This window comes from Dermochelys coriacea, chromosome 3 (assembly GCF_009764565.3).
Source record: "Dermochelys coriacea isolate rDerCor1 chromosome 3, rDerCor1.pri.v4, whole genome shotgun sequence".
NCBI classification, from domain to species: Eukaryota; Metazoa; Chordata; order Testudines; family Dermochelyidae; genus Dermochelys; species Dermochelys coriacea.
The window spans coordinates 128,659,154-128,675,092 of record NC_050070.1 but is presented as its reverse complement, the minus strand read 5'-3'; the positions used below and the strand labels follow the sequence as shown (position 1 = coordinate 128,675,092).

Below are 15,939 nucleotides of genomic sequence, written 5' to 3'. Positions count from 1 at the left end.
ACTTATGAATTGAGTATTCCATTTAGTTCAGTGGAATCAACCATTCACAAAGTTTCTCACAAGTTTAAGTGTTGACAGGACTGAGGCCTTAATCTATAAACTTTCCTAAAATTTATCTGATATAGTAGCATAAGACTGCAGTATCAATTTAAGTATAAAAATATATTTCCATCAGTTACACATTGCTATGCAACAAAACAGCAATAAAAATGTTGTAAGGTTTTAAAGATTTGTTTAAATGAAAATGAAAATAATTGAATTGCTTAAGAACTACTAACATATCTAAAAAAGAAAAGGAGTACTTGTGGCACCTTAGAGACTAAAATTTATTAGAGCATAAGCTTTCGTGAGCTACAGCTCACTTCATCGGATGCATTTGGTGGAAAAAACAGAGGAGAGATTTATATATACACACACACAGAGAACATGAAACAATGGGTTTATCATACACACTGTAAGGAGAGGTTTCAGAGTAGCAGCCGTGTTAGTCTGTATTCGCAAAGGAGAGTGATCACTTAAGATAAGCCATCACCAACAGCAGGGGGGGGGGGAAAGGAGGAAAACCTTTCATGGTGACAAGCAGGTAGGCTAATTCCAGCAGTTAACAAGAATATCAGAGGAACAGTGGGGGGTGGGGTGGGAGGGAGAAATACCATGGGGAAATAGTTTTACTTTGTATAAAGGACTGAAGGTAAAAAATCCATTACAATCTACATACCACACAGACTATGCTGACAGCTTGTGCCACACACTCTCAAGGAAACTGCGGAACCACCTGATCAACATCCTTTACAGCAAACAGGGAAAGATTAAGAATGAGCTCTCAAAACTGGATACTCTCATAAAGAAACAACCTTCCACACAAACTTCCTCGTGGCTGGACTTTACAAAAACTAGACAAGCCATTTACAAAAACACACTTTGATTCTCTACAAAAGAAAAAGGACACTAAGCTATCTAAACTACTATATGCCACAAGGGGCCACAACAATGGTTCCCGTAACCCACCCAGCAATATTGTTAATCTATCCAACTATACTCTTAGCCCAGCGGAAGAATCTGTCCTATCTCGGGGCCTCTCCTTTTGCCCCTCCACCCCCACGAACATGATACAGTTCTGTGGTGACCTAGAATCCTATTTTCGACGTCTCAGACTCAAGGAATATTTCCAACACACCTCTGACCAACATATTAACCCACAGAGACCTTCCTGCCAACACTACAAAAAGAAGGATTCTGGGTGGACTCCTCCTGAAGGTCGAAACAGCAGCCTGGATTTCTACATAGACTGCTTCCGCCGACGTGCACGAGCTGAAATTGTGGAAAAGCAGCATCGCTTACCCCATAACCTCAGCCATGCAGAACACAGTGCCATCCACAGCCTCAGAAACAACTCTGACATCATAATCAAAAAGGCTGACAAAGGAGGTGCTGTCGTCATCATGAGTAGGTCAGAGTATGAACAAAAACAAAAAAAAAAAAAAAAAAGGCTACTAGGCAGCTCTCCAACACCACTTTCTACAAGCCATTACCCTCTGATCCCACTGAGAGTTACCAAAAGAAACTACAGCATTTGCTCAAGAAACTCCCTGAAAAAGCACAAGAACAAATCCACACAGACACACCCCTGGAGCCCCGACCTGGGGTATTCTATCTGCTACCCAAGATCCATAAACCTGGAAATCCTGGATGCCCCATCATCTCAGGCATTGGCACCCTGACAGCAGGATTGTCTGGCTATGTAGACTCCCTCCTCAGGCCCTTCGTTACCAGCACTCCCAGCTATCTTCGAGACACCACCGATTTCCTGAGGAAACTACAGTCCATTGGTGATCTTCCTAAAAACACCATCCTAGCCACTATGGATGTAGAAGCCCTCTACACCAACATTCCACACAAAGATGGACTACAAGCCGTCAGGAACAGTATCCCCGATACTGTCACGGCTAACCTGGTGGCTGAACTTTGTGACTTTGTCCTGACCCATAACTATTTCACATTTGGTGACAATGTATACCTTCAAATCAGCGGCACTGCGATGGGTACCCGCATGGCCCCACAGTATGCCAACATTTTCATGGCTGACTTAGAACAACGCTTCCTCAGCTCTCGTCCCCTAATGCCCCTACTCTACTTGCGCTACATTGATGACATCTTCATCATCTGGACCATGGAAAAGAAGCTCTTGAGGAATTCCACCATGATTTCAACAATTTCCATCCCACCATCAACCTCAGCCTGGACCAGTCCACACAAGAGATCCACTTCCTGGACACTACGGTGCTAATAAGTGATGGTCACATAAACACCACCCTATATCAGAAACCTACTGACCGCTATTCCTACCTACATGCCTCTAGCTTTCATCCAGATCATACCACTCGATCCATTGTCTACAGCCAAGCGCTACGATATAACTGCATTTGCTCCAACCCCTCAGACAGAGACAAACACCTACAAGATCTCTATCATGCATTCCTACAACTACAATACCCACCTGCTGAAGTGAAGAAACAGATTGACAGAGCCAGAAGAGTACCCAGAAGTCACCTACTACAGGACAGGCCCAACAAAGAAAACAACAGAACGCCACTAGCCATCACCTTCAGCCCCCAACTAAAACCTCTCCAACGCATCATCAAGGATCTACAACCTATCCTGAAGGACGAGCCATCGCTCTCTCAGATCTTGGGAGACAGACCAGTCCTTTCTTACAGACAGCCCCCCAATCTGAAGCAAATACTCACCAGCAACCACACACCACACAACAGAACCACTAACCCAGGAACCTATCCTTGCAACAAAGCCCGTTGCCAACTCTGTCCACATATCTATTCAGGGGATACCATCATAGGGCCTAATCACATCAGCCACACTATCAGAGGCTCGTTCACCTGCGCATCTACCAATGTGATATATGCCATCATGTGCCAGCAATGCCCCTCTGCCATGTACATTGGCCAAACTGGACAGTCTCTACGTAAAAGAATGAATGGACACAAATCAGACGTCAAGAATTAGAACATTCAAAACCAGTTGGAGAACACTTCAATCTCTCTGGTCACTCGATCACAGACCTAAGAGTGGCTATACTTCAACAAAAAAGCTTCAAAAACAGACTCCAACGAGAGACTGCTGAATTGGAATTAATTTGCAAACTGGATACAATTAACTTAGGCTTGAATAGAGACTGGGAATGGATGAGTCATTACACAAAGTAAAACTATTTCCCCATGGTATTTCTCCCTCCCACCCCACCCCCCACTGTTCCTCTGATATTCTTGTTAACTGCTGGAATTAGCCTACCTGCTTGTCACCATGAAAGGTTTTCCTCCTTCCCCCCCCCCCCCCCCCCCCCCCGCTGTTGGTGATGGCTTATCTTAAGTGATCACTCTCCTTACAGTGTGTATGATAAACCCATTGTTTCATGTTCTCTGTGTGTGTGTATATATAAATCTCTCCGTTTTTTCCACCAAATGCATCCGATGAAGTGAGCTGTAGCTCACGAAAGCTTATGCTCTAATAAATTTGTTAGTCTCTAAGGTGCCACAAGTACTCCTTTTCTTTTTGCCAATACAGACTAACACGGCTGCTACTCTGAAACCTGTAACGTATCTAAGTGACAAGATACAAGTTCTAAGATTAAAATATCAACAAACTTTGATAAACTGTGCTGATTTTTTAAAAGTTGCTTTAAGAAAAAACCCTCAAACATAAGCACTAGGAGTATTTTGATGTTAATAGCTTTACTTACCCGAGCAATACAGTAATCCTTGGGATTTTCCTTTTCCAGACCGTACTTCTCCAGTGCTTCAATAACTGCAAAGTCTGCAGTATCTGTGGTGGACAGCAGGATGGTCTTGTATGGTATATTTGGTTTTAAACTGTCTGCATAAATCCTCAGGGTCCCACCTTAAAAATATATTTAATTACTATTTTATCTGAGGAAAGGGATATGCAACCACAGACTTAAGCGTCCTAAATGTTTGAACAGACTTCTTTGGTATACCTTAATGCCAAAACTCTACAAATTCCTCCTTTCATAGATTCCATCTCTTGCCCATCCCTACATACAAATGCTGTACCCATCCAAACAACAAAAGCTATCTTTTAGCACATTATACAAAGGGATTCTCATTTGTTACTCTAAATATTTAATTTGATGTATCTGAGAAAGACTGTGCTTATAAAACACCAGCATACAGCTTCTTCAATATTTCCCTGAGAGATCCATTTCTCCTTCCTTTTAAAGAAAATGCCTGGGATAAGAATGAGCATGCAATCGCTGTATCAAAAACTAAAACTGTTTCCCAGAATCCTTTTCTGAAATGTAAACATGAATGAGAAACCACACATTCCAGCAATACATCTTACATACAACCTTTCTGACAGTTAAACCCAGGTACACAGAGCAGAGTTGTGATAAACAGGGCACTGAAGAGCTTAAATTATCTTAATTTACTGAATCTCCTAACACTGTCACACACATTGGTACACTGAAGTCCAGGAATTTTCCAGGACTAATTTTTACTTAATAGTTTGGTAGGTTTTTTTGTTGTTTTTTTTTTTTTTTTTTTTTTTACACAAACTCTAGCCAGGTTTTTTTTGTTTGTTTTTTTTTTTTTTTTAAGATGTTACTAGCAACAAGATCAAAGTAAACAATCAATCAGTTATCAAATACAGAAACTGGCTTTAGTATGAGTAAATTAAAGAGAGGAAAGTTAGATTTCACTGGACTAATTTAACAAACTTTCAAGAATTGTTGGCCATGTGAAAAAGGGCTAACCTTCCTTTAAGTAGGATATCATTAAATTAAAACATACAAGAAACAAATCTGAATCACTACCTGAGTCTGGCCGGCCATCAGAGCTGCGGAACTCCTGCATTCTCTTCTCTAGTTTCTGTTGTCGCCGTCGTTTCATGACTACCTCAGGATTGGATATTGTGCGAGTGAAGCTGGTCTCCGGCATATCTTTGTACACCTCTGCTGCAAGACGAGAATTCTCACTGTCAAATTAATTTAAAGAAAAAGAAAAAAGGAAATATATTGTTCAATATTTAGAAAGATCTAAACACATCCCAATTACCACATGAACTATTAAACAATCAGATCTGCACCGTGACAGTCAGAGTACATCACTATACAAGAATAATGTTTTCACTTACCATACCTGTTAGAATATTATTCACATGCCTGCGCTCATGTACAATAAATAGTAACCAAGAGTCTTGTATATTAGTACTAGTCACAAAGGCAAGAGAATCAAGGTCTTTTTCTAGAAAAAAAAATGAATTATGAAATGCTAGTCACATTTTCACATTTAATTTTATTCTGGTCTGCAGGTGTCGTAGATCATCTGGACGCAACTAGAGCTGGTATGTGTTTGTTACTCAACATTCATTTTATTTAATTCAACTTGGCCATACAGGAGGTCAGACTATGATTACAATGGTCCCTTCTGGTCTTAAAAAGGTATGAAAACCTAAAAAAAGCAAGGCTTTAAAGACTACCAACAGTAGTATATTTCCTCACCCTGAGACATAACTCATCACTACCATAAGCACTATACGCCACAGAGAATGCACCACTAAAACTTGTCTCTGAAAAAAATTCCAGCATTCCATCACCTCCTCCCCAAATCCCACCCACACATCCTGCCTACCCTGCACACAGATCAGGCTCTTCCCTCTAATCCCATTGTCCCTTCTGCACAATTCCATGAACCTATACACACACACACACACACACTCAGGAATATGTCAAAGATCTTGATTGCCATGAAACTATTCAACTGATTCACAAGAAAAGCGTATCTTCTGTGCTGAAGAGCCTGGTTGCCACAAAATGCATGAAGATTCTGGTCTTCTGCAAAGTAGCCACAATTTTGTCAAAGATCTCGGATACTAGCCAAACTCATTCCCCATACACAATGTCAGCCCAGAGCTTTATCTCAGAGATCATGTACTTATTCCTGAAGTTCATAAAGTGCATGTAGAAGTTTTCATACCAGATTAAGGTCCATCTAGTCCAGTATCCTGTTTCTGTCAGTGGTCATATCAGATGCTTCAGAATCAAGTGCAAGAATCATCATAATGAATAATTATGAAATAACCTGTCTACAGGTGAAGTTTCTTGCTAACATCAGACAGTAAGTAGCTGGCTTACACCCTGAAGCATGAGAGTTTAGATCTCCCTTTTTATCCTATTCTGATGTGGATGTTAATATCATCCATATAAGTATCCAATCCTTTTTTTAATCCTCATAAGCTCTTTGCTTCAATGACACTTTATGGCAGTGAATTATACAGCAGTTATCCAGAGTGTAAAAAATTATTTTCTTTTAGCAGTTTTAAATTTGCCTCTCCATGATACCGATTGTCCACTGGCCCTTGTATCACGAGAAAGGGTAAATCGGTGCGCCTAATTTACCATCTATACCATTCATTATTCTGTGTACCTAGTTCATGTTTCTTGGTATTTGACTCCTCTTTAAAAAGTCTTTTCAATCACTCCTCATATGGCAGTTTCACCAGGCATCTATTTCCCCATTCCCTCTCGAACTCTTATTTCTGCTCTATCTTTTTTGTAACAAGATAACCAAAATTGAACATGGTGTTCTGGGTGAAGATGTACTACCATACATATAAAGGACTAATATTCCAGCATTATTTTCTATTCCATTCCTTACACATTCTAATATTTTGCTTCTTCACCAAAAGGTGAGCACTGAGCAAATGTTTTCTTTGAAATGTCCACAATGAGGCTTACATGAATATACCAGGTGTTTATTAAATTTCTGCAGCAAATAAAGCTGCAAAGCAGGAGCAGGGAGAAAACTAGTGCTTTTAAGTCTCACTGTGAGGTACTTCAGGCTCCTACTGACCGGGGAGAGCTGGGGGAAGGAAAGTTATGAAGTGAATGACCCCAAATTTTCTATTTAGATGAAAGTGTTTGTGCCCAATAAAATATCGAGGTTCAAAAACTGGGAAAAAGTAAAGAAGAAAAGTCAACTCTGCAGGACACAAGGCAACAAAACTCTGAGGCAACAAAAGAAGAAATTGCTGCTGTCCTCCGAAGATGATGTGGACTGGGGCTCCAAAAGTAAATACAGGCAATGGGTTCGCAGTTGTAGCAGGTAACAATGGCAAAGGAACTTTCATAGCTCCCTCTGGACAAGATAAAATGGGTAGCAAGTAAATAGTTGTGGATTAGAAACATGAGAAATGTTATGGCACGCACGCATTTTAAAGAACAGGATTTCAGAACATGTGCACGAAATTTGACTGAATTAACATTACTAAGAGAACCTTTACTTTTTCATTTCATAGTCTGAAAATTCAAAAGCATATGCTAATATAACCTCAAGGTTATAAGAGTATGATTTTGTATTTTAATTTTCCTGTAAAACCTTGATTTATTGGGTTTACAAGTTTTCAGTCTGCAAAGCTGAAGGCAAACGTTTTCAAAAATGGGTGCCTAAACTTAGACACCTAAATCTATATTTAGGCACCTAAACAAGTGGCTTGATTTTCAAAGTAATCACCATTTGCTACTTCAATAGGACATGATGGACGTTCAGCACTTTTGAAAATCAGGCATCTTATTTACGTGCCTGAAAGAGTTTAGAACCCTAACTTTTGGAATTAATTTCTAAAAGTTTTAGTCTTAAGTTTATCACATTGACATAACCAAGAAACTAAGTGTTGTAGCGTATCAGAGCCAACATTTTATTTTGTATGTGAGCTCTACCGGGACCTGCCTACAATGCCTTTTGCTCTCCAGTTTTCCCAACAAATCAAGTTCCATACAAGGATGAATAGTGTGTGCTCCCTGCACTGTTCCACTGAACTAGGGAGCAATATATGGGGGAGTTAGAAATGGAGTCCAGTTTGCAATTAAAGAACTGCAGAAGCCAGAATCGTAGGCTGGTGAGGTAAGCAGCCTGGAGAAGGAGTGAACAGCCAAAGACCAGGGAGTTAAGGAGATGAGCCACTGAAGCCTGCTACAAGCTCTTCCGTTTCCTAACAGAAGCACGTGTGGAGGGGAGAAGGTTCTGAGCTGGATCGCCTGGGCAAGATCCCAAGAGTCAAGGCCCAGAGAGTGGATCCAGGCTACCTGGAGGGCAAAAGGAGAAACTCATCTTTGAAACTAATCATTTTTTTATAAAAGTTTCAGAAAAGTATTTTCACCTATGAGCAACAGTTGTGGATTTTCGTATGGGAAGAGAGTCAGGAGTGAAAGATGTCTCATGACAACAAACAATTTTGCTGTGAAATTTACAGGTTGTTGCACACTTTAGGAGTTGCTGCCATAAAATTTGGTGCTATTGTCGCAGCCAAATGCTATTTATTTTAAATTATTCCCTCTCCACTCCCCATGTTAAGTGGTTACTTTTGATTTAATTTTTTGTGAGAGGTAATAATACAACTAATTTATATCATAATTAACTCATCAAAATTAAAATAAACTTACAGATCATCTCCATGAAAAGGTCTATCATCTCTATCTGATGCTTGTCGCAATGCCTCTTTCTCTCGCCTCTTCTTTTCTTTCTTTTCTTTCTTTGATAGAGTCCGTTTGAAGTTCTGGATCACTCCCTCTTTTTCTTGTTTTTCAGGCCCATTGCTCTGAGCCTTCTGAAATGAATCAAGTTAAACTGCTTTGGTCACTTGGTCTACTGCAAAGTTGCTGATGATCTCTAATTAAATCACAAAGTAGATTTAGTAGTTTAAGTTTGTAAAGCATAAGCTAAAACACTTAGTAACACCATACTGGAAACAGATACAGGAAAAGCAACAACCCCTGCATTACGGGAGGTGGGAGGGGGGAAAAGAGAGAGAAGGGGAAGGAACCATTATCAATTAAGCATTTGATTTTTAAGTTATAAAAAACTAAAAACATATTCTTTAAAGACTACTTGAAATGATTACAAACCTTGTAGTCGGTGCAGCAACTCACTACCACCTCCCCAACTAACTTACAGTACTTACTGGCATCTTAATTTTACTCTCTTCTTTTATTCTTTAATAGAAATATGAAGTTGGATGCACATTTTGATTTTTTTCCCCTTTTATAATATACCCTCCTGTCTTTTTATTTAAAAGGATCTGAAACAGTTCTTCTCTTCTTTCACGACATGGCATAGGCTCAATGGCTCTTTGCAGCAGAGGTTATATTTCTTGCAGCTTCTTTTCCTGATAAGATTGTACCCAAGTGTATTTTTTGGGGAAAAACATAGCATTAACAAGTAATACTAAAACAGTATGTCAGGAGCAATCAGTAATAAAAGGCTCCCAGACTGCCTCTGACAAGGAGATCCTTGCAGGCCACTGCAAGTGGTAAGCTGAGTAAATTGCTTGGGAACCTTTTGAAAACCAATTCAATTTCTGATATTTCTAGAAAGGAGATCTGGTGAGCCAAAACACCTACACAGGGAGGTACTGATTTCCCTCATGGTTGGGCATCAGTATGAATACCGGCTTTCTTTCCTCTCAACGTGAGAGGGGATTGATTGAAAGATATGACAACCCTTCCCAGGTGGTAAGTCAAGTGGAGCCAAGCTTGTAGGCACCGCAAGTGGAGTCTGGTGAAAGATGTCAGATCGGTGCATGTAGCCTAACAGGGAGAGGCACCGACATACCGCAGAACAAGGTTTGCGGATGACGCAAGAGATCAGGTTGCTCGTTGCCTAAAATCTGTCTGCAGAAACTAAAGCACTCACAGATATTGAGACCAGCCGTGCTTCTATAAGATTTTCTGTCCTCGTGCAGGACAAAATGGATGTGTCTTCGTTTATGCAAACACCTAAGATGGCAAGGAGGCCCCGAAATAACTCTGTTGCTGATATAACCTCTTGGAGGGATTGGCCTACCAGAAGCCAGTCACCTAGGTATGGAAATACCATATACCCCCTAATGTCTCATCTGGGCCACTCGCACTGCAAAAATATTCATGAACACCCTATGCACCATCATGAGTTCAAACGGAAGGACGTAGAATTGGAAGCACTGCTGACCAATCATGAAACACAGGAACTTCCTGTGTGATGGGTGAATGCCCCTGTGACAATATACATCCTTCACAGCAAGAGCTGCATACCACGCTCCTTCACGAAGGGAGATGATTATAGATGCCACTGTTACCATCCTGTATTTCAGCTTTCGTATAAAGTTGTTGAGCTGCCAAAAGTTCAGGATCGGTCTCTGTGCTCCGTCCTTTTTGAAAATTAGGAAATATGGGGAGTAGAGCCCTCTCCCCCGGGACTGAGGAGGGATGTTCTCTATCCCTCCCAGGAATGAAAAGGATTCAGCTTCCTGTTGAAGAATCAGTTGGTGAGAAGGGTCCCGGAAGGGGGTTTGTGAAGAGGGAAGAAGAGATACTCTATGGAGTATCCCTGATGGATAACCTGCAGAACTCAACTGCCTATGGTGATCTTGTTCCAACTGTGGGCAAAGAAAGTAAGATGGCCCCCAAAGATGATGGGAGAAGATGTAGGTGGCATCAGTGGTGATACATGGATCTCAATGTGCATGTCAAAACCATCCTATAGCCTGAGGTTGAGAGGATATGGAGGCTGTAGCTGTGAATGGAGCTGAGAAATGAGACCTCTGAATCCTCTGTCGCTTACAAACAGGTTCAGGTGGATGCTGGTAGAATGAGGTATGTGAATGGGGTAGTCATAGCCCTAGACTGGCACCCACCAGCAGCCAGCTCCCCGACTTTTCCCCAGCGCCTCCCACCCACCAACGAACCCACTGCTCAACTCCTGCGCCTCCCGCCTGCCACGATCAGCTGTTTCACAGTGTGCAGGAGGCGCTAGGAGAGAAGGGGAGGACCATGGATGGGGCGTACTCAGGGGAGGGGGCAGGACAGGGTGGGAAGAGGCAGGGTGGGGACTTGGGGGAAGGAGTCGAGTGGGGATGGGGCCTGGGGTAGAGTGGGGATTTGAGCACCTCCAAGGCCTGGAGGAAGCCTGTGGTCATAGCTGGAAGTGCTGTCTCTGGCGTTTCCTCATTGGGGCTGGAGTATAAGTCCCCAGGAATTACAAAGTGGATCTTGAGTCCATGCGAGAATGAAGAGACTTGTCTGTCTTTTCATTACAAAGGTTGGACTTATTGAAAGGGGGAGCGGGTGTCTTGGATAGTACTTTGGACCTCAGACTCAGACTTTAAGGCAGGGGTCTCAAACTCAGTTTACCTTAGGATCAGTGCCAGTCCTCAAATCCTCCCAGCAGGCCAATAATGTCACTCATGCCGCCTAGAATCCACCCCCAAAACTGCACCCCACCATCTGCCTAAGGCTCGGGGAGGGAGTTTGGATTCGGGGAGGTGGTCTGGGGTAGGGGATTGGGGTGCAGGCTCTGGGATGGAGTTTGGGTGCCGGGTGCACGCTCTGGGCTGGGGCAGGGTGTGGTTTCAGGCTCTGGGAGGGAGTTTGGGGGCAGGGATGTGTGGGAAGAGGGTGCAGGCTCTGGGAGGGAGTTTGGGGGCAGGAGGGGGGGTACAAGGATATTAAAGCAGTTCTACACAATCTACACTGTCTGCCAGTGGATTTGCTGGTAATATTTAAGTGGTTGTTTTGGCCTTTAAAGTCCTAAGTTTGAGAGAGTAACTAACTCTCTTGTCATGCCATACTTCCACAGTTGGAAGTAGCAAAAATGCTCAAACTCGGATCCCAATGGTGTAAACCAGAAGAGGCTACTGGCAAGGAATTCTTTGTTGCATCTTCACAGCTTTAGAATTCAGTCTCTCTGTACTGTGAGCAGGTTAAAGTAAGTTATATTGAAGCACTTAAGCTATTTTTAACTTATGATATGAACAGGTACACTTTTATTAATCTAAATAGATATTTATTGAATTCGAACAAGTCATAAAATCACAACAGCGCTTTCCTAAAACCATCATCACCACCTTGCATATTACCTTACCTTTGGAGGAAGTGTATCATTTTCATTCTTAAGAACAAACCTCCCCTCTCGGTCATCTTTGTTCCAATTTAACTGTACAACAAGAGGCTTCTCATCTATATCTAATCTTCTTTCTTCTTCAAAATATGAAAGAGAAAATTGATAACTAATGGTTATTCAGCATCTCAAGATTCAACACAATTATGGTATGTTACTTTGGCTTAGTCAGAGTTGACAAATTGAGGATCAAACTGATTCTCTCTTTAAAGAAAGGTTTGCTGTGTAGCAGCACATCTCCTTATGCTTTTCTGCAGCTACCGAGGCAGAATTCAAACTACTGGGCTTCTCAATGCAAGGAGTTATGCTTTTTCCAGTGACTAACAGGTTAAATTTTTTACTCCTGTAGCTGCACAAACTGAAGATCCATTCTAAGTAGATCTGTGGATCTTGTAGGACAGACAGTGAAATTTGGGAAGCAGAAACTCCCCATGCATAACTATAGGTGGAGCACATAGCAGTATCTACAGATAAGAATGCCTAAAGCAGTGATTCTCAACCAGGAATCCAAGGCCGTGAGCAGGTTTCAGGGGGGGCGCCAAGCAGGGCCAGCATTACTCGCTGGGGCCAGGGTAGAAAGCTGAAGCCCCACTGCATGGAGTTGAAGCCTAGGACTTGAGGGCTGAAGCTGAAGCCTGAGCAATATAGTTTTGCAGGGGCCCCGTAGCATGAGGCCCTGCCGCTTGCTATCCCCTAATGCCCGCCCAAGCTTTTATAAGCAGAAAACCAGTTATTGTGGCACAGGTGGGCCGTGGAGTTTAGCATATTGAGAGGGCCTCAGAAAGAAAAAGGTTGAGAACCCTTGGCCTAAAACATTGCCATTTTAAAAGACCTTTTAACTTTTTCAAACATTCACCTTTTAGACTGAAATTTAACCAATCTGCACAAACACAAATATGTTTGGGAAGGTTGAACAAAAATAAACCAAGCCATTTTAGAGTATGAAAAAAGTGAAAAAACCCACTATGCACATATATAAAGGAGCAAAAAGTTTAAACTGCACATGAAAGCTTAACTTAAAAAAAGTTTGAGAACCACTGGTCTAAACTTATGATTTCTTAGAACATAAAATAAATAAAATATGCTGAATCCACAAGCTTCTATACAAAATGAAGTTAAAAGTTGCTTTTCTATAGAAAGACAAAATTGGGGGGGATGGGGGGAGAAGGGAAGTGTGGGGAGGAAACATCTAACTTTTGAGGTCAAATTTTATCAATATGGCACAATAGGTCATGTACTGTATTAATAGGGTGACCGTCTGTCCCGTTTTTAAAGAGACAGTCCCATTTTTTGGGACTTTTTCTTATATAGGAGCCTATTCTCCCCCCCCCCCCCCCGTTCTGTTTTTTCACAGTTGGTATCTGGTAACCCTATGTATTAAGGGCTTGACCATGTAGGGGATCCAGGAGCTGTAAAACAGATTGGCAAAGTCACCACAGGTTTTGGGACCCAGCCTCTGACTCCAAGACACACCATCATATATCTCATCATCAAGATCATCCATTGGGCCCATCTGAGTGGTCTCATACTCCTATTTTATACTTTCTCCCTAGCTGAAGTCTGATTGGCTCAGTTTCAAACTGGGAGTATTATTTATGACTCCACCCATCTTCAAAACCCACTTTCCAGCTTATAGAAAAACAGTGATCTGCCCAGTGGCTACCAGCCCTGGCTTCTGAATGGTTTGGGGCACTTGAAAAGAGCCTTGCTCTGTCTCCTTGCATGTGTTCACCAATACAGATAGAAACAAACAAATTCATTAATTTCTCAACTGCCTTCTGCCCTGTTTTATTTATACTGCAGTGAAATTACAAGAGCAGAAATCTTGGATTGTTGTTCTTTTATTTTTCTAGGGTAGGGTAGGGGTTATGTAACAAGGGAGAAAGAGCAGAATGTGCAGCCAGACAGGAGACACACTGGTGTCAAGGCAAAACACTGTGGGAAGAAGGTACAACATTCTTCAGCATGCAGCCTCTATATTTGATTTCAACACCTGGGACTTAGAAGGAAAAAACTGCCATGGCTGCAGGTCATAATGAAGACCTATTTGGGAATCTTTTAAAGAAATTCCTATACCTCTGGGTAAGAAAGGAACACATGCCAAATGTAAACAATGCAACAAAGAGATACAAGGCCTGGCTGTCAGAATGAAACATTTTAGAAATGCTCCTCAGAAGGCAATACTTTGAAGATGATTATGAGAACATGTCTGAACAATTTGGATCAACTTGTTAGTAAATGTATTTTTGCACCATTCTTATGTACTGCCTTCCATGTCTTACTGTCTTAGTAAATGATAACTTAAATTATTGTATGCAGTGTTGTAGCTGTGTTGGTCCCAGGATATTAGAAAGACAAGGTGGGTGACATATCTTTTATTTGACCAACTTCAGGTGTAGCTAGAAAGCTTCTCTCTCACAAGAAGTTGGTTTAAAAAGATATTGCCTCATCCGCCTTGTCTCTCTTATTGTCATAAATTTGTGTTTTGGGTGGATTACTTATGACTTTCAAAATGTTTGTGTTCAAAATATTAGTTTATTAGGCATGTTAGTTTGTGGCGGGACCATTTGTCAATTACATTTTTACTGTTACTTCTGAAATGGATTTTTATTGATCAGTATAATCAAACATTCTAGGTAAAGATTTTCTGTTTAAAAAGGAAAGTTTTATTAAGGATTTATGAATTGTAACATTTGGAAAAAGTGGTTTTTTACAAGCTGTTTGATATGTTGCTAGAAATAAAAGTTTTAAACAGATTTAGACAATCCTTATGATTTACTATTTTCCCCTATAAAACTGGGTTTAGAAAAATTACCATACATAATGGTACAAATCCCCTTTTTAAAAAAAAGCAGTGCACTGAGTAATAGTGAGCGTGATGTTACTTTTTTATTTCCAAGTCGAGCTTAGACATAAGGGGTTATGAACATGCATGATCTGCAATGTCTACAACTTCAGAGACACAAAAGTGCTGCAACTAAACATACTTCAGTAAATTACCTTATTTAAAAAAAGAAAAAAAACACCACACTTTCCTCATCATCCTGTAAAAATCATGGCTGAGCTCATAATCAGGACCAGCAAATTCCAGCAATACTGCTTGGTTCATTTGTGCAACAAATTTTCCTTTTCATCTTGTTCAGAATAAACATTTCATTGATGTGGTTCATTATGATGACCAGACTACACTCCAACCAGCAAAGCAAGCATTGCCGGAAGGTTGCTGTATACAGCATATGAGAAGAAAATTGAAACGTATGCAAAAAACATTGATGGTAAACTTGTTGATCTAAGTCTTGATGGATAAAGCAATATACAAAAAGATTCAATACGTGCTTGTGCGACAAGAAGATGAGGTTATCTTACAGAAACATCTGATACATCAGGAAATGCCCATACAGAAGAATGCTTAAAAGAAATAGCAATAAAAGCTATAACAAATTGTGAACAAAAATTCAAGTATATAGCTTTGTCAGACAATGCTGCAGATGTAGTAAAGATGAGGAGAAATCTAGAAGAAGAAAATTAAGGGAACCTGAAACTTAAAACATATGGATGCCATGCTCACTTGATGCATCTTTTAGCTGAAGACTTAAGTACAGCTCTAGGAATAAAAGAAAATGTTGCTGAAATTGTAAAAAAGACTTCTGTAACAACCACTTTGCTTCAGGCTTCACTGAAGAGAGCAAGAGGATACAATCTAATTTTCCCCAAGATGTATGCTGGAATTCAGTGGTCGACTGCGTTGAGCTATTTATTAAGAACTGACCTATTCTCATTACAATTTCTGAAGAAAATCGTGACAAAAACAGATGGAACTATCACATGCAAAGCAGTCAGCTTTGATGCTGAATATGAGAAGGTTACTCACCTTCTGAAGTAACTCAGGTTCTTTGAGATGTGTCCCTCTGTGGGTGCTCCACTTCAGGTTTCAGTGCGTCCCAGCACCGTCTATCGGAGATTTTTGGTACCAGCC

At 41.0% G+C, this 15,939-nt stretch overlaps 1 protein-coding gene across 28 annotated transcripts in view; it reads right to left on the bottom strand.

Annotated features, from left to right (window-relative positions):
- The window catches only part of AFDN (afadin, adherens junction formation factor), a 213,111-nt gene that overhangs the window by 121,737 nt on the left and 75,435 nt on the right, over positions 1-15,939 (bottom strand). For 23 of the 28 annotated variants that reach the window (XM_038394708.2, XM_043511318.1, XM_043511306.1 and 20 more), the window contains exons 3-6: positions 11,928-12,043; positions 8,474-8,637; positions 4,847-5,007; positions 3,755-3,912 (exon numbers count right to left, since the gene is read on the bottom strand). In XM_038394708.2, coding sequence (XP_038250636.1) covers positions 3,755-3,912; positions 4,847-5,007; positions 8,474-8,637; positions 11,928-12,043 — 599 coding nt within the window. The remainder of the gene's footprint in view (positions 1-3,754; positions 3,913-4,846; positions 5,008-8,473; positions 8,638-11,927; positions 12,044-15,939) is intronic. The other 5 variants (XM_043511305.1, XM_038394715.2, XM_038394712.2 and 2 more) reach the window with 1 other exon arrangement.